This window comes from Leiobunum rupestre, chromosome 8, assembly GCF_980474605.1.
Source record: "Leiobunum rupestre chromosome 8, qqLeiRupe1.1.hap1, whole genome shotgun sequence".
NCBI lineage: Eukaryota > Metazoa > Arthropoda > Arachnida > Opiliones > Sclerosomatidae > Leiobunum > Leiobunum rupestre.
Genome location: NC_143391.1, coordinates 11,910,552 through 11,929,445, shown reverse-complemented (window position 1 = coordinate 11,929,445; position 18,894 = coordinate 11,910,552). Strand labels below are relative to the sequence as shown.

Sequence of the window (18,894 nt, the reverse complement as noted above, 5' to 3'; positions counted from 1 at the left end):
GTAACCCTCAATGTTAGTGAGCTCAGTAGGAGCATAGCCAACTAAATACATATGTATTTAGTTGGCTATGGTAGGAGTGTCTTTTTTCATGATAAAATACGCGAAAAAGTAGATAAGTCCATAATTAAAAGGGATAATATAGCTAAATCCTAAACAAATTTGAAGAAAATTAAAAACTTACTAATAACTCGTACCGATAGGTCTTCGAGCAACGCGAAACTCGGATCAAATAGATCTTCGAGTAATAAACTAAATTAAAAATAAATAAAATAGCCAGAAATTCCAACGGCAGACCGGTTTCGTTCTATTTGGAACTCATCAGTACCGTGCGGGAAATCTGGCTGGCGACTATCAAATCGAAACGAGAAACCATAGACAGTATATATCCCTAAGGGGACGAGAAATCGGCTACCTTCCACTGCATTAACGTCGCTGTTTCTCTCACTGACGCTCTGTTATTGAAAGAGGGGGGGAAACACGTAAGCTTCTAAGCGCTTCAAATGACCTTGAAAGTTCCCGTTTTTAAAGTACGGCCGTCTTTATTCGGTTGGGGCCCTAGCATCGACACGAACTCTTGCAGCTGGCCGCAAAGCGACTGTGGTGGGGGTCTAAAAATCAGAGCGTATTCTCGTCCCCTTAGGGATATATACTGTCTATGGAGAAACTAAGCCTAAACATTAAAAATTTCAAAACGCGTTGCGTATAGCAACGGAAAGCCGAAAAGGGGGGAGTGTGGTTTCCGTGAGCGCGATAATGTCAGCGTATGTATAGTCTTTGCTAATATAGTCTTTGGTTATGACGAGACGAGAGAGCGGCGCAATTCCTTTAATCGTTATATTTTGAAAGTGGACAATGATTTGGGGAAATGTTTTTAAAATGAATTTATTTAGTTCAAAATAATTTTTCGGTAATTTGCCTTCTGGTAAGTTAGTTGTTGATATTTTAACTAGGAAACGAAAAATTTCATTGGAAAAATGCTTCAGAAATGAGAAAAATAATAATATTGTTCATAAGCAAAGGCTTAAGGGTTTGTTATAATATTAGGGTTAAAAATTGGCGGGAAAGATGTTGTGCGAACTTGTGCCACTGTAGGCTTGTGGGAGTGTTCTAGGATTGTTGATTGTGTCTTATCAGTGTTTAATCGTGAACTATGTTTTCCAGGCGATGACAGAAATAGATGCTTCTGATAGTGGATTAGAGTTGAGGAAAGTGGAAAGCGTGTCTTTTAGAAAAGTTGATGCCCATAGGCCTAGTGCAAGTGATGTTCATGTTACTCCTTGTGTGAAAGATGCAAGACATCCAAAGTCCCTGTTTGAAGAAGGTTTGGATGTTTTAGCACATTGGTCTGATGGTTTATTTTATTTGGGGACTGTTGTTCAAGTGAGTATTATGCGTAATATTGGTTTCCCGACTGCTTAATGTAGTTTATTAAAGTTAGTTTTATTAAGGTAAATGAGACTAGGCAGAAGTGTCTTGTTAAATTTGAGGATTCGTCTCATTATTGGTGTTCTTTTCAACATTTAAAAAAAGGTAGTAGAAATTTTCTTTTTCCAGTTGTTTTATCCTATTGTAAAATGTTTCATGGAGGTTTTGAATTGGTCTTTTAAAAACATATCCTGGTTAAGGATTCTTTGCATTGCGTAAAGGTTCTTTAATTAGAAACCCTTTGCTCGGTTATTTTGTCTTGAGAAGCTCAGTATCCTCGTGGAATCAGTCTCCCCCTTCTTTTAAATTTGTTAGCTAGCTTAATCAATAAGTATGAAAAACCACTGAGTTTCAGCAGTTGAGAGCCTTCAAGATTGTGTGTGGGTCTCCATTCAGCTGCCATGCCAGGAGCCGATATTGTTTGCACTTTGTGCGAAGGAGGAGCGTCAGAGAGTCCTAATGAAATTGTTCTATGTGACAATTGCAATCATGGTTAGAAAAATGATTAAATATAAAATGCAGCTTGTCCTAAAACATTTAGCTCGACCATATTTTGTTAAATAGGCTATCACCAAAAGTGCCATAAACCAAAGATTCCAAACAAAGTGCTTAGACCAGATGTTCCTTGGCTTTGTAGGAAATGTGTATTTGCAACTACAACTCGGGTAAGTATATTTGACTTCAATTTTTTTTGACTGGATTAAGTTATTTTTTACCTTTCTATTGACAATAGCCGGGTGGGGCAGCTAGAAAGGGGGTAGGAGGTAAGGACAAATCTAGCATATTATCACCAAGTGCTTGTAATACCTTAACACTGTTGAATATTGTGTTCATTGACGTAGCCCAAGCATTGTTGGCAGTCAAGAAAGTTTTGCCATATCAGTTGAAGTCTTTAATATGGGATACATTTCATCAGCGCAACAGACAGGATTGTTATTGCTATTGCGGTGGACCTGGAGAGTAAGTTCTAAAGCAATGTTTTAAGTTATTCCATTTATTCAATTAACATTTACAATTTTCATTTAATAGGTGGTACGTTAAAATGCTCCAGTGCCGAAGATGTTTGCAGTGGTTCCATGAAGGTAAATGCTTAATTTGCGTCTCGCATTTATTCCAAGACTCTAACATGTCTGTGTATTTTTCTCAGCATGTCTTCAGTGCTTAGACTATCCCCTTTTAATGGGTGATCATTTTTATGTATTTGTTTGTGCCATTTGTAATAGTGGCAAAGAGTTTTTACAACGACTCGAACTATCTTGGTAAGCTTGTATATGGTTTTCCTTTAGTTATTTGTAGTAGTTTTATCTCTATAATTTAATTTTTTATTTTTCTAATTAAAGGGCTGATGTGGCCCATCTAGTCTTATTTGGCCTAACTTTGCAACAGAGAAAAAGGTTTTTCGATTTAGATTCTGAAGTTATTCCTTGTGTCAATTCTAGTTGGGTGCCAATGCAGCTACCCGAACCTGTAAGCTTTTTGAGCCAACTATTTCAAACCTTCAAATGAAACCAATTTACATATCACAATTTCTTTAGATTAAAAGCACACCGGAAAATATCAGGAGGAGTATTTTAGTTAAAGCGTTAAATAGGAATACTTCCCGGTAAGATATTGGAATTTTATGGAATAAAATGTAAAATTTTAACTAGTTTTTTCTCTATGATTAGGTTTAAATCTGGCAGTGAAATTAAGAAGAAAATGTTATGGTATTCCTTACGAGTCAGCCATCCTCCTACTCCACCTTTCATTGATATTCCTCGTTGCGGTTCCCTGACTGATGACATAGTTTTGAAAGCAAAAGCCAACTGCGAGTCTATGAATGAGTCACTTTTACCATGGTTAGTATGTCTGTGTAACTTCAAAGAAATGTAGTAAAAACTACTTTTAAATGACTGAATAGCCTTTCTGATCAAAGCGAATGGTCTTCAGAGCAGGCTAAAATATCAAAAGGGAAAAGAAATTCAAAGGTTTTAAAAGTGGGTGTCTAAATTTTTATCATTTTTCGTCCAAAATTTTGGTGTTTGTCTTTTTAACAAGGGATATTTCCTTGCTATAACTGCAGGTTGAGGGTTCATCTTCCAGCAGTGCGCGGGACACGACCTATTCTGGTTCAAGTAGCGCTTCCACGTCTAGCAATACACGCATATACAACGTCAAACGCAAATGTGACGAATTGGGGGAGGTTGCAGATTCTGATTCTGAAGATACCTCCTCCATTGGAACACTCGACTCTTTTATTCCGAAACCAACCAATTTCGAAGGGAAAAACAATCCTTTTCGTGTTCAAAAGCACAGAGGTGAAAGTGGCAAATGCAAAGTGGTAAATCAAGCCAAACGCGCGAGGCCATCTGCGGAACCAATGCCAGCGCCCTCTTCCACCAATAAAATATCCTCGGAGAGTGAAACTGATAGCTTAATTGAAAAGCGCATTGTTAGCCCAGTCACCGCCACAAAAATCCCTATTAATGATTTAAAATCATCAGTTACCTCTTATTTTGGGGCTGAGAATAGAATTGCCAGAGGTGAAAAGTGTAAAATATTAGCACTGAGGTCTGATTCGAAGGGCCAAATGCAGTATTTGATTGAGTGGGAAGGCATATCCTGACTAGAAACTAAATAATCGGCAGAAATATTTGCTTTTTTAATTATGTATTGTGATAATTTTTTTGCGTTATACAAGTTTAAAAATTTTTTGCACTCTTTTCTTAATCATTTGCAAAAAAAGCAGTCCCAAAACAAATTCCTCTACGCGCACGTGGCTCCCTTTAACTAAAAATAAATTAATCGGAACATTTTTAGAAGCTCTCTTTTTATTGAAAATGGAGGCGTTACTGTGTATATAAAGTATTTTTGAATGATTGGCATTAGGTACAAAGTACTTGGTACAAACAATTTTTTATCATGTAATTAATACATAATTACTGGTGTAGTTTGTTTTTCGATATTATTACTGGCACAGTGATGTCGAGTTACTGCTGGCAGTTATGGATGATATAATTTGAATTCATCTTCCCCTTTTTGTCCATATTGAATAATATAAACATCACTACATTGTAGTTATTGCGTGTAGCAGTTTGTGAACATATGAAATATTGTATATGCAAAATTTACAGTTATAATTTTAAAGAACGTTGACAATGCTAAAGATTGTTTGACTTTAAGCCATACTGTTAATGCATAAGAAAAAGGTCATGTTATATATATTTTTCAAGATGTTCCATCGTCAATAAAGTAATATCATAAAGTATTTTCACCAACATTATTTTACTTCCGTATTTACAAAATATTAATTAAAACTAAAGGCTTTAACATATTACTTTTAAACGAAATTCGAGAAACGCTAGTTTAATTTCGAAATGTCGCAGTCGCAGTCCCAAAAAGATAATAAAGTGGAATCCGATTTTATTGTGAAATAAAATTCTTTCGTAGGTCGTACTTTGATTCCCGGAGAATGTAACCCTAGACACTAATAAAGTAGTTTGGCGAATGAGCGCTGCACAAATATTCGAATTTCGTCGAGATGCGAAAGGCAGGTTTTTATTTTCTTCGGTCCGTCGGGTATCTCCGGTTACCGGCGAAAGAGGCTGAAGAATTCGCCGTCGCCGGCTGAAAGAGCGGAGCGCCACTTTTAAAAAGCGTTTCCCGAGTAACGGATCAGCGTCGTGTCGGGCTGGCTTGAGTTGACTTAGGAACCTCCTAGCCCTGATGTCCCTACACAGTTCTTGCCAAAAATCTAAATCAAGAATTGCGTTTGGACAATCAGGGCTCGGACGTTCCGCTTGCTTGCTTTATCCCAAAAGACGGCCTTTTCGTTCTCTCGCCGACCAAAAGCGTTTATCTGCAATAGAAAATTCCAAATTAACTTTTTCCACGAACAGAGCGGTTGAACTTTATTCTAATTACGAATGCGCGTAATTACGTTTTAATTAAAACGTTTTTAACCTCCCTTTTAGTTCATCGGTTGTCTTGATAAATTAAACGCCTTACAATCATTTGAAAAAATTAGGACCGAATTGCAGCTAGCTCCTTCCCTTCCGTGATTATGTAGCCCCCCTTAAAATTCAAACGATTATGTGGCCCTCGGAAGCAACCTTTCGATTTTTTGTTTAAAAACAACGACGTTTTTGGGCAATACTTTCCATAAAATCATGTCTCGCCCCCCTGTCAAACATTGCTGCCAAAACTTTTATAACATATTTGTCAGTATAAAGAAATAAACGGTTTTAAGTTCCGTCCTGGCAGCACTAACTCTATATTTGACTTTGTTGAGGATTTTATTGATTTAAAATGAGCGTTGCGGAAGCGTATTCCAAAGAGAAAGTGTTCCAACCCAAAATTACATTGGTTGGGTTATTACAGGAGGTTGAGAAGATGCGTAAATTAAACATAAAAACTCATTAAGTGGCTGAAGTTATAAGCTTTGGTCTCTTAAATCACTTTACGGGGTCCTCCACTTAATGAAAAGGATAGTTAACAAATAACGGTATTTTGTCAAAATACAATTGCGGTCGCTTCTTTTATTACCCCTCTTATACGAAGACTTTTCTTTTACCCTTTAATTTTAAATAAGACTAACCTTTATTATATTCAGCTTTTATAAAAACTTTAGATACCTTTCCACTACGAGATTTTCAAAGAGACAAAACAAAAAGTTAAATTGACGAGATAACTAATTTATTTTCAACATTTGACCCCTCCACGGCGCAAAATGTTTCAATAAATTGAGTCAGTGCCTTTAGCCGTCTTCTTATTACCCCCCCCCCCCCCCCCAAGTTAAATAAATAACAGATATAATCGGAAGCCGTTCCTTTGATATTTTCTAAATATAATTAAAGCTATCCGATTGCAAATAAAAAACTTGGATTAAACTTACGGTATCCTTTTGACAAAATCGGCGAGAGCCAGGGACTCAATGATGATCATATTTAGCGAAAGAATACCGATTAAAGAGAGCTCCCGTTTTCACCTCGGTACCGTCGACGCGGTAAAAATTTAATTAATTTGGCGCGCCTGGCGGACAAAAACGAGGCTTGTTGTAATATAGTCTATTATTTTAAGGCGCGCTGGGAGGCTGAGAGCCGGGGAAAAGAAGGTGCGCTAATAATAAGGCCGTTAACGGTTGCGCTTCCGCGTGCGGAGAATGAAGTGAGAGAGGATCATTGTTGTCCGAGCCAGTTCCTTATTGAAGCGGCGCCTCTTGAAAAAGCAGCGTCCGAGTATCTGGCGATCCTTTTTCTCCGAGCTATCCGGCCTATCTGGCGGGGAAAGGTTCGGGAACGGGGAGAAAACTCAAAAATTGGCGCCTCGCGAACAGAGGCGTTTATTGCATATGGATGATTAATTATCGCTATCTCTCTCTTTCGGGGACAGCTTTCTTCAAAAACTGCGGCTCTCCCCCCCCCCCCGCTACCAAACACCCCCTTTCTACTTTCCCTCTTTTTTTCGGCGGCGTTCTTCGTCCCTTTGCGGTAGACAATATAATAAGGAGAGCGGATGGGAAGAAGAAGAGGAACGGCTGGAGAGAAGCCGGTATCGTCGCTTCACGTATTTCGCGAAATGAATTTTCGGGTGCCTTCTCTCTTGGCTGCAGCTGCGTTTATGACATACCATTGTGAAGCGCCGTTTGATGATATACGCGTCCCCCGCTCGCCCGAAGCCGCCCGCGAGCTGAAATTGGAAAATTCCTTTGACTTCTTCGCCAAGAAGACGGCGGTGGAAGATAGCCCAGAGAGAGAGGGAGTGCTTGTAGATTCAACCAAGAGTGTAAATGGAGTAGAATGGGACGGACACGGACGGAGGAGAGCTACCTTCGAGGCAACGGCCACACCGAGCACTAAAGAGGTGCTGCTTCACAGAAAGAGAGTGCGTCCTTAAACGAAGGGAGAGAGAGAAGACGTGAGCCTGTCCGCTCGTATTGTGCTTTACACTTCCTTTCATTTTCTTCCTTTTTCAGTTTACCAAAGACTCTGGACGCGCTTACTCTCACTCTCTCTCTCTCTCTCTCTCTCTCTCTCTCTCTCACTCTCTCTCTCTCTCTCTCTCTCTCTCTCTCTCTCTCTCTCTCTCTCTCTCTCTCTCTCTCTCGTGCTTAAAGGGGCCATACCCCTTCCCTTCCTAACGATATTTATCCCTCCCTTGGCTTTCAAACGCGTATCACTCCCTTCTATAATAATAGGAAGTGGACGAGGATCATCTACACGCGATATATATTTATCTTGCCTAAGAAAGTGCTATGTATGGGTATATTTATATATTTCCACGTTTAAAAACAAACCCGAGAGAATATTGGACGGGAGAGTCTTCGGGTCTGGGACGTGCCTGGATTCTCATTCCAACGCGGATTTTAATTAAGATCTCTCCTAAACAGGCTCCTCTCTCTCTCTCTCTCTCTCTCTCTCTCTTCCTGCTCCTCAACTCTTAATTCGCGAAGACTTTCCTCCCATTTTTGGCAGCAACCCCCCGCCGTGGCAGAAATTCAAAAGCACCCTCTTTCCGATCGTCGAAATATATTTACAACGTTTTTCAATAAAACGACGTTCATTCAAATCAATTTTTAGAACTCGATTTAAAAATAAGACGGTAAGAAATAAATATAGTAAATATTTATCGGGTATATCGGTATCGAACTATTGGTTTCAACCATTAACCTATATTTTAAGCAAAATTTTATCTCGACTCTGATACAAAAATTCGATTTTAACCTACAAAAAGATTCGGGTATCCGTTATCCGTATTATAAATATACCATTAGTTGATTAACGCCTAGTTATATACGAGTAAATGTAATTGGAAAATGGATACTATTATTTTCCATATCCAATTGTCATCTAGAGGAAAACGCTTTTACTACACTCTGCCGTCGGCCAACCGTTATTCCGCGAAAACGATAATTAATTATTCAATAATATCATTGGTAAATATTTATTCTTTAGCCGGTTTTGGCCGTATCCCAAATTTTACGAGAGTTTAAACCTTCCTGGACATAATTATGAAAACGTGCCCCGTTAAATTTTCCCGACGATGTACCGAGCGTGGTGGGAGAGGAGATAATGGCTTGAAAATTAGCGACGGAAAAAGAGGAGAAGCCATTTTTTTGGGCTTTTATTATTTCTCGTCCTTTTCAAAAAAAAATCCCGGTTTATTAGAAGTTAGGCAAATAACGCGATTAAAGGATTATAATTATACGGGCGGCGGACTCATAATTCTGGCACTGCAGTCGCTATTTTCTGTTCCCGTAAAACCTTCGCTATCAGATGTCAGTGACGTTAGGCCTCGCCACGTTCTCGGACTGCTCCTCATTAACAAAAAAAGAGAGAGGAGCGGTGACAAAATGAGCCGGGCCTCCGACCAACACCCCTATTCTTTTACCGCGTGCAGTTCTACATCCTCTCTAATGACATCATTATACTGATACCGAGTGTATGTATACATTCGTTTTGTGGCTGCCTATAAATTATAAGAAAAGGACATTCATCGTGCGGTGCGAAACTTTTCGACGTCAACGGCGCCGAACGCCTTTACCTACTCACCAGTCAGACTCTGAGCTGGATATATATATTAGTTTTAGATGTACGGCGTTATTTTTTGTAATATATTTTTAGGGGGAGGGGGGAGATGGAACTTTTTCTGTTCGGCTTTTTTTTATGTGCCGCCATTTTTTACGCGCTATGGCGGACTCCAATTACCGAATTCTACCGGTTTAGTGAGTGAGTTTAATATAATGGTGGTCGCGACAACTTTTCCCGGCGCCCCCTCCAACATCACCACCACCACCGCACTTGTCCCTTCAAAATTTCGTTTCCATAGCAACGGAGAAGGCTGAAAGAGATGGGAGAGCGGCAATGGAGACGGATACGACCAAAAAAAGTTCGGAAGGAAGAAGAAGTGAAATCAATAACTGCGGGTGTCTTATTACGGGAAATAAAAAAGGGGTATTTTAGTTTAAAAAAAAGGAAGGCGAATTGGGGGGGGGGAGGTCCAGTAAAGACGCGATTCTGTGAGACATAAACAATTAAACGATTTTTTTTTTAAACTAGAGATCTCACGCGCGAAGGTTTTTTTCCAAAAAGTGTTCAGAAATAAGAGTTCAGTGTAAAGGCACACCCTTAAAAAGTACTTCGTAGTTAGCGAAGTCTTTCTCCCTTTTTAAAGTTTTTCGCTCTCGTGGCGACCTCTAACGATTCAACCGGACAATAGGTTCCCCTCTTCCCGATTATTCCTTCTCGTCCAGATCCGAATTTCCGCGGCCGCTATCGTGTTTTTTTTTTTGGAGGAAACGTGAAAATTTTATTTTTTTTTAAATAAGACACGAAAAAGCAATCAAAATATTCTGGGGCTGCGTTTCCACCGCGCGCCTCGTTTTACACCCTTTTCGAATCTCTCGTATTTTACTATAGTTCGGTCGCTGTTAAAGCTAGAGCCAAAGGGTGTTTAACAGCGAAAGGGTGATGCTCGAGTAATAGGAAGCGCGGAGCCCGCCCTTATAGACCGCGCTGAGGCTACTGTTACGAGTTTATATTTTTCTCTCGTCACTCTCTCACTCTCTCTCCTTGTTATTATTTTTATTTTTTTTTTATTGGACTGGGCATGGCCAATAAAAATGACTTAGGCTCGAAAAGAAAGTTTTTTACGAGAATTTTCGTACATGTTTTACGACTGTTTAAAGTACCGTTGGGTTGAATGTTTACGCCCTTATTATCGCTCGCCCCTTATTTTAGTGCAGAAATTAGATTTCTACACGGAACACCTTTTCTATCGCCATTTAGAATAAGTCGTTTACGTGTATTTTAAATATCACCGTTTAAATGTAAAGGTTGTTCTTTATTATTTTTTTTTTACTTTTTAAATACAAGAGCCTCTTCCAAAATGTTGGTGTATTCTCGCCTAAATGAACTATTTCTCTTCAAGTGCTCTAAGCACTCCTAAAAATCTAAATCCATAAATATCCTATCATTAATAATTATCCGTAAAGCAGTCAGGGGCGTCTTTACAGCAATAGAGATCCGTGGGCAAAACGATTCACGCACCCATCCTTGGGCTTGGGCCCTGGCAGCATCCCTGTATAAGGACCCTAGGCAAGGCCCCATTTGGCCATATGTAAAGACGGCTCTGAAATTACCATCGCCTTTGCTTGTAATATTTCTGTACTAAGGGCATTTTACAAAATGGTCAAAGTTGAGGCGTATCGATACGCAATATTAGTTTCAACTTACAAGTTAGTACACAAACCACTTTATGGGATAATTTAATTTAGTACAAATTAACGTTTAATTTTGTTTACAAGTGGTTCCTAATTTACCTCATTTCAAAAAGGGGTTAATTATTTAACCTGTTTTATAATTTTCCTTCCTTATTTACCCCATTTTCAAAAATGTGGTTCGTAGTTTACTCCGTTTTCAATGAATTGTATCCTATTTTACCCTACTCTTATCGCGAAAATCCCTGTTACCTAATTAATTTTCACATTTCTGTGAGGTTAATAGAAAACACCCCTACCGATTACGAAGGGTACAACGATAAAGGTTTCTATATTCCGTTTAGATTTCCGTCGCGTACATCAAAGATGTTGCGGAAAGCCTAGTTCCCACTTAGAGGTCGGCGTTTGGATAAGAATTAATCACTTCATCTTTTTTTTTTATCCACAACCGACGATTATCCGAAAAATGAAATTATTTTTTGCATGTTAAATCCCTTTCTATCCGTGGATAATATCTATAAATAAACAGTTAATCGCATTATATAGGGTTAATTGATATTTTAGCAGTTAATTTATCTGTTTTGCCGACCTCTATGGAATCCCACTTGACGAAATATATCGACGAATTAATTTTTCGTGTAGCGAAAAAAGGCGCGATTTTTTTAATCGCTAGGGGGTAGGTTCTCATTTGTCGCGAGTAGGTGGTTTTTTTTCGCCTGTTCTGGGTTTTTTGAGCAGGTTAAAAAGTGTAGCCATATGACGTCATTTTACTACAATTCTGTCTTGACGAAAAAAACGAGTTGGAGTAGAAAGGGAGTATTTAAAGGTTAAAGGTTATTTAAAAAAGTTTCCCCATCATATTTTCGTGAAACGAAATTTAAGCAGACGACAAAACTAGATTACTCCCTCTACACCTCCTTTCGAGGAGGAGTAAAAAGTGTAACCCTAATACTCCGGAACAAGCGAACAAAATTCGGGACAGGGTAAATCTTACCCCGAGAACAGGCGAATCTTAATTGATTTATACAATATATGAAAAAAAATTCTCCAAAAATCAAAGACGTTTTTGGATTAGAGATATATTTGTAAAAAGACACGAACGAGGCTATTTCGATAACCTTATCCAAGAAATGAGGAATTGTGACCTAGAACGTTTTTTCAAGTGAGTAATTTGAAATAAACAATGTTTGACAGATTAAGAAATTAAAAATTTTTTTTGCTTTGTTGGTTCTTGCGATTGAGTCCAGAACAATACGATGTATTACTAAATCTAGTGACAAATAGGATTGAGAAGAAATATAGCAGACTTCAAAAAGCTATTTCTGCAAACGAAGCGGCTCTTACATTTCGGGATGTGCCGTCAGAGACCTTCTCTGATTGGCTGAAATGTTATTTCCCTTCAAATCTCAGAGGCGCGATTTTGGTGGCGAATGTGAAAATTTTCGCAAATTTTATTCGTGCGCGTCAATTTACAGCGCGAAAACGGTTTTTTTCGTCAAGTGGGAACTAGGCTTAAAGCCTTGTAAAGGAACGCAAATTTTCTGGCCGTTGCGCCACGTTGACTCTTACTTTCGATCCGAGGCTCGGCAATGGCCTAGAAATCAGCAAGCTGGCTAACGTCTGCACGGAGTTGTGCCGATGGGAGTGGGCTCACTCCTTATCAGCCGCATCTGAAACGCGAGTAACTGTTTTCGTTTTTCCGCTGTCACGTGTTTACCTAATTAGATTGCGGCTAAAAAAGGGAACCCTAAAATTTTGACCTTTTCAATTGATCCGTTTGGTTAATTGGAAAATCTCGTTCCTCCATTTAAAAGGCGGAGCGCTCGCGGAGACGCGGTGAGGGAGGAAACGAAAATTCGCTGGCGATTAATCAAGTTAGTGCCATCCACAACCCCCTGCTTCGGAAAAGCGTACGTACGAAGTGCTTTAAATCTCGGATGTATAATGCTAAGGGTCGGCCACGTAGCCTCTCGAATCAGCGGCATTTTAGTCGCCCGTTCCGTCACACTGGGAATTTTGCGAAAGGTGTAGCGGAAAACCATCGAAAGGTCTTCCAAAGAGGCGCGGCTCAACGTAGCAACGCTTCCCTATTTTCATTGCTTTAAAAATCATCTCGCGACCGCGAAAGCATTTGATAATTTGGGCCCAATTTTTAGGCAGCTCCTCCACTTCCGTATCTCGTGATACAGGATCTCGCGAGTCATAATTTGGTATTTTTCAAGCCCTATTTACGATATTCAAACGATTCTGTGGCCCTTTAAGAGTTTGCATTTACGCCGATAGTACACTAAGTACACACCGATAACGGGAAGGGTGTACACTGAAGACACCTCTCGATCGCAACTCGTAGTAATTTTTCAAGGGAAATACAACGTAACGATATTAGCTAAGTATTATAATAACCTAATTTAACCAAATAACTTTGTACAAAGTTGATAGTGCTGCAACTCCGGGTAGCTTAGGGCAGTCTAATAGTTTAGGAAAGAGATGGACTCAAGAGTTAGAGCTCTTCATGCCACGCGAGCCAACAGCCCCCTACACTAACTATTACCGTTAACCTCAATAAGTTTCTCTGGGAAGGGGAAACTGAAGATCTCGGGTGAAAACCCCTTAAACCAGTGGGGAGAGATGATCTAGGGGTGTGCAAAATATTTGGTACTACCAAATTATTTGGACCAAATACCAAATCAAATAACCGGTTTGCCAAATCAAATAGTGTTTAAAACTATTTGACAAATATTTTATTTTTTGACCAAATAATTTGATATTTGAAAATAGCTATAAAAAGTATTTGATAATATCAAATAGTTTGGTATTTGGTCAAATAGTTCCAAAATCAAATAATTTGGTGTCTTCAAATAGAATTTGTTGATTTCAATATTAGATAAATTAGTCAAATAATCAATTAACCGCTAGAAGTTGTCTGGATTTTCCCGCCAAAATTATTAAAGCTCGCGCGCTTTGGCCATTGGCTGAACAATGGAAATATGAAAGCGAAACTAAAACACAAAGCAAGAAGCATTATAAGCTGGACCAGTGTAAAAGAAACTTGGTTCTTTACTACTAGTTAGTCTATTGTTTTAGTTAGATTTATTATTATTTAAATTTATTTATGTTAAAACGGCATTATTAAATGCTTTTATTTAAATAGTTTGAGACTTAAGTTAATTAGAAAAGTTCAAGATTAAGACTTGAACAACTTACACTAATGGTAAGAAACAATTTAAAATTCCATTTCTATTAGACTTAATTGTCACTTAATACTTATAAATCTAGATAAAGGCACGGTTAACATATTTGGTTGGAGGAAATTAAACCTATAAAAGTAGTAAGTACAATGGAATCACTTTATAATTAACAAACTATAAATAGGTTGTATAGAAAAGGGATGATATTATTTTTTATTGTCAGCGATGTAATTGTAAATATTGTAAGTGCTAGTATTGTTTACATTTGGGCCGAAAGCTACCTTTTTTATGACTTGGTAATAAAGTATCTGTCTTTTTAATTTCTATTACTTAAATTTTAAAACCATGGATCGTAATTTTAATATCTATAATTATAAATAGTTAAACTGAATAGTTTGATGATTAATTGATTAATGATAATTAAGATAGTTTCATTGAGTAATTGACGTATTGTGAAATATAAATGAAACGGAGGTTAAGTTATTTTACTTATTTAAATTGAAACTGGTTGTAGACAACTCTTTGACACTATTTGAAAACCAAATTATTTGATATTTTATCTAGTATTTGATATTTGAATACTATTTGGTATTTGATCAAATATTTTTAACCAAATACTATTTGACCAAATTATTTGACTTTTCAAATATTTGATTTGGTATTTGATGATCTTAAAAAAAATATTTGATATTTGATCCCCAAAATAAAAGTATTTGCACACCCCTAGAGATCTTATAAACTCTACGCGGAAGAAGTGGTTCCGGATTTTCACCCAGTGCCACTAGCTGGGATCGAACCTAATCTTAAGCTAAATTTACCAAATCACTGCGACATAGTACGCGTAGCCTTAGACATCGATTCGCTAATGTAATAGCCGTAGATTTGAGAAAAGAACAAGATGGCGTAATTTGTAACCAAGGAAAATGAGAACCGTTGCAGCTACCTTAGAAAATCCCCAAAAGATTTCCTTTCTTTATCGAATTACCCTTCTAGGAATCCTCCATATGTATTAAGTTTGGAAGGAGTGGATAACTGGATACCCCGATGTTTCCGAGTATAGGTGACGGCTATTTTGGTCGGTGTTGCGTTACGAAGAAAATTGATATTATCAAAATACCGTTCGGAAGTGAAAATAGTATACTTGGTGGAATAAATCATATACTATTATATCTGGAAACTGCCTCGTACATGATTCATTTTAATGACTTAGATGGATAGTTCTCTCGTACGACGTATTCAGCTTCTGATATTATTTAAATTAGTGTAAATAAGTGAAAAGAATGCTGTTTTGCCGCGAAGGAAATTGATCACGACGGAATTCGTTCACCGTCTACCCGTCTATTTCGACTATCGATTTTGCGTCCACGCGTTGTGGACGAATGAAAAAGATGTTTCTACAATAATAGGTGGTTTTTTTCGCCCGTTCTGGGTTTTTTGAGCAGGTTCAAAAGTGTAGCCCTATGACGTCATTTTACTCCAATTCTATCTTGACGAAAAAAACGAGTTGGAGTAAGAAGGGAGTAGTTAGAGGTTAAAGGTTATATATTTGTTTTGTTATTAAAATGGCGACCGGTGATGAGATCATCAATATAGAACTCATTTTTCTTATTTCCTTAATAATAATAATAATCAGCTAGGCTAATACCCAAGGCACCATCTTAGGTCTAAGTCATCAAGCAACTTTTAAAGCCATTAAATAGCATTTAACAATTGGATATTCGTTATTAAAAGCTTGCCACATGTGAAGATGTTCAAAACCCGTTATGTTTTCGTGAAACGAAATTTAAGCAGACAAATTTTCTATATAAGCTAGATTACTCCCTCTACAACTCCTTTCGAGGAGGAGTAAAAAGTGTAACGTTTGAGCTCTGGAACAAGCGAACAAAATTCGGGACAGGGTAAACCTTACCCCGAGAATAGGCGAATAAAACGTTTTAGGGTAAAAAGTTTACACTTTTTGTCCTCGGACAGGCGAAAAAAAACCACCTATTGGCTTAAAATCGATTGAAATCGCGTTGTACTCTCGCCTTGATTGTATCGGACGAAAACGGATGACGAAAATACGATACTAAAGGTTTTCTAGTCAGCCTAAATTGTAAACATCGCAATTTAAAGGACTCCAACGCGGAATGAACCCTCTACCATTACTCGAATTCGGAACAAAGCGTTCGGCAAACGGCCGAGGGAGAGAGAACGAACCCATTTCCTCTAATAGTTTCATTGTAACCTTTGTTTTTGTAAAGCGCGGAACGGCGAGGCTGCCGTGAGTGCAGTTTAGAAAGAGTTAAAAGTCTCTAAAATTCTAAATTCTTTTTTTTTGTGGCAGAGAGGGAGAGAAAGGCTGAAAAGAGGAAGTTCGGAAAAGTTGGAAATCGCGTCTAAATTTATCCGGAAAGAAAGAACGCTTCTATTCCCCGACTGATTTCCTCCTTATTACCAAACCGGTTCGTAGTTTGGGGCGTTAATAAGGACGGGTATCATTTCGGTTCGTATTTAGTAATAAGGAGTTGCCGTCTTCGACAGGGAAACGACGAATGAGATTAATCGCTCCATTTTCTAGCGGTGGCCGAGGCCCGGAGACAGGGCCTCGGCTTTTAGGCTTCCGCGAGAAAGACTATTAAGAGTAATTGTAAGTAGACGAGACGGGTTCTTCTCTCGCTTCGGATTCGGGGTCCGCTCCAGTTAGGCCGCGGCTACCGCGTTTCCTCGATAATTGAGCGGGAAATCTCTCACCCTAACGTCCGATATCTCGGAAGAAAGAGACCATCTTTTCCCCACTTCTTCTATTCTGGCGTCTTTCTTTACTTCTCTCGTATATATCTCGTTACCTCATCTTCCTCGTTCGGCCCCGTATAAAAGAGGACGCGAAAGGGAAAGTCTAAAATACTAAATTCCCCAATACGGAAAACTGAAGGCTGGTGAGGGGAGGGGGCTATTAATTAAAGCGAAGAATCTTAGCTCACCAGCGTCCCTTCGTCCCCGCTCCTTTTTATAATTTTAAAGGGGGGGGGGCGGAAGGGCAGGTTGGGCTGAGGGCCGTTTCAATCTCGGCGAATGATTAAATATTTATAAATACCAAAAAAAGCGGACGCTCGAGGTTGACACTTTATTCGGTGGCGGCAGTGGAGAGTCCCTCTTATCTTTGGCTCGCGAAAGAAGAAAGAAAAAGGTTGCCGCCGTAATTTTCATAGTGTATAATGCTATAAAATATGAAAGATATATATATATATATACGCTAAGCTAGGCTTCTGTCCCTTATGGTTCGTCCTATCTCGCGACTCTCCACTACCCAGAAAATATGAAGGATTTTTTTTTCTTTGGAGTCTGTTGAGAGGAGTTTTTTCCACTATAGTTTTCTTTTTTATCACATTGAGTGATTATTACGCGCTCTGTGAAATATCCCGCGGTTTTTAGAATAGGGTCAAACTATCTAGGTTTTAGCTCCAAAAAAATGACGATAAAGTTTAAAGAGGTTCTGCCATCGTGGAAACTATAAGACCCGAAATAACAACTTTGGAAAATGTTTTGGAGAAATTTAAGCCCCTGGTTTTAAGTTAAATGTATAAATAATCTAGGCGAAGATTCGAACTGTCACTGAAATATGACTTAACTAGCTGCTGAATAATTTGCTAAAAAGAGAAACGTTATGTGTGGTTCTTATTTTGAACCTCGCACTTCGCGTTACAATTTGCCCACGATATTTTTTCATACCGGATTGATCGACTTTAGTTTTAGATTCGCTAAATCTTTAGTTGAATATACAGTGTATAACGTTTAAATGTTTTAAAGTTAATGGTATTTGTAAGGTGATACCAAATAATTCGATCGAATAGAGCTTGGAAATATTCGCGAATAGTCGTTTCCTCTGTTAAAAATATAATATTTTAAAATGAGGTTTGAAAGTATTTGGCATTTTCAAATGGTTTTTTCAAAACTGATCAAACAACCGCGAACGTTTTTTCAATTGCGGAATTTCAAACCCGTTTGGTTTTACATTTTTGTGGTTTTATTTCAAATTTCGAATTATTGTTTAGTACGTGATCATTTAACAGGTTCAACGTTTTAAACATTTGATTTGGTTTTTGACATGCCTAGAAAAACACTTTATTATTAAATTCAAACACCGAAAAAATTGTATTTGCACACCCCAAGGTATTTGACACTCTTGTAGGTCATTCACCATATTAAACAAGATATACTGTACCGTACGTGTATGGTGATAGCACCTAGGATTATAGGCAGCAAGATATGAAATAGGGGCCCAAAAATAGTTTTACACTGAAAGCGGGGCCCCCGGAAAGCACTGTGAATCGCGGGGCCCTAGGCAGTCGCCTCGCTCGCCTTGCCTTGCGCGTAAACTCTCTCTCTCCCCACTGGGTAATATACATACCGTTATACGTAAGAGTTTCGCGGTGGGATATTTCTACAGGCGCCTGGCCTATTTTTGATCTAATCCCCCCCTGTAGATCAAAATAATTTTTTTATAATTAAAAAAAGGGCCGCCACCCTCCTACGCATTGTAACCCGGCCACCTGGATTAATGGCTTTAAAAGTCGCTTGATGAATTAGCCTATTATTATTATTATTAAAGCTTAGTATTAATCAGCATTCTAAAAGCTTTCGAAAAATATGGATACCATGGAATTTGGATAATTCAATATTGAAATACGTATGGATTAAATATCCATTTCTTCCACCCTGGTAGATTACTTCTCCCAGAACACGGAAGTTGGACGTGTGGAACACTTCTACAGGCGTATGATCTATTTATGTCCTATTTATTTTGAAGTTCAAGCTCTACTTGAATATTTACCAATTATATGTTGCGGAAGCTGAATAATAATATACATCGTTTGAATTAGTTTTGTAAATTTAACGCGATAAGCGTCAAATTATGAAGCTTTTAAAGACACATTGTATTGAAGGACAAAATATTCTAGAAATTAGTTAGTGTTAGTACCATCGTCTACGGATTCCGTGCAAAGCCGGCAAGATTTTTCTCCTTGAATTGGCCTTCCCAAAATCGAGCGGTGGCGAAAGTTGTCTATAGATGAGAGTAAAGGCACCGACCGATATAGTCGGGGG

At 38.4% G+C, this 18,894-nt stretch overlaps 1 protein-coding gene across 4 annotated transcripts; it reads left to right on the top strand.

The window, feature by feature from the left end:
- The first annotated feature begins 787 nt into the window (after nucleotides 1-787).
- On the top strand, nucleotides 788-4,669 carry Pcl (polycomb protein Pcl). Of its 4 annotated transcripts, none has more exons than XM_090156178.1 (14): nucleotides 788-922; nucleotides 1,162-1,380; nucleotides 1,449-1,530; nucleotides 1,822-1,917; nucleotides 1,990-2,090; nucleotides 2,159-2,189; nucleotides 2,268-2,385; nucleotides 2,455-2,507; nucleotides 2,573-2,684; nucleotides 2,766-2,892; nucleotides 2,961-3,028; nucleotides 3,093-3,263; nucleotides 3,341-3,401; nucleotides 3,488-4,669. In XM_090156178.1, exons 2-14 carry the CDS (start codon nucleotides 1,165-1,167, stop codon nucleotides 4,028-4,030), a joined length of 1,779 nt encoding a protein of 592 aa, XP_090012304.1. In that variant the 5' UTR covers nucleotides 788-922; nucleotides 1,162-1,164; the 3' UTR covers nucleotides 4,031-4,669. The 4 variants fall into 4 exon arrangements, with proteins under 4 accessions (XP_090012304.1, XP_090012303.1, XP_090012306.1 ...); XM_090156177.1 differs by having other exon boundaries at nucleotides 3,326-3,401; nucleotides 3,488-4,668; XM_090156180.1 differs by lacking the exon at nucleotides 788-922 and having other exon boundaries at nucleotides 1,321-1,380; nucleotides 1,781-1,917; nucleotides 3,326-3,401; nucleotides 3,488-4,668.
- Nucleotides 4,670-18,894: the final 14,225 nt, after the last annotated feature.

Bases quoted from the DNA above. Each gene is read 5' to 3' on its own strand.
- Pcl (XM_090156177.1), top strand. From the start codon at position 1,165: ATGACAGAAATAGATGCTTCTGATAGTGGATTAGAGTTGAGGAAAGTG. The intron at 2,091-2,158 runs GTAAGTATATTT...TATTGACAATAG, and splicing joins TATTTGCAACTACAACTCGG to CCGGGTGGGGCAGCTAGAAA. The intron at 2,893-2,960 runs GTAAGCTTTTTG...CAATTTCTTTAG, and splicing joins CAATGCAGCTACCCGAACCT to ATTAAAAGCACACCGGAAAA.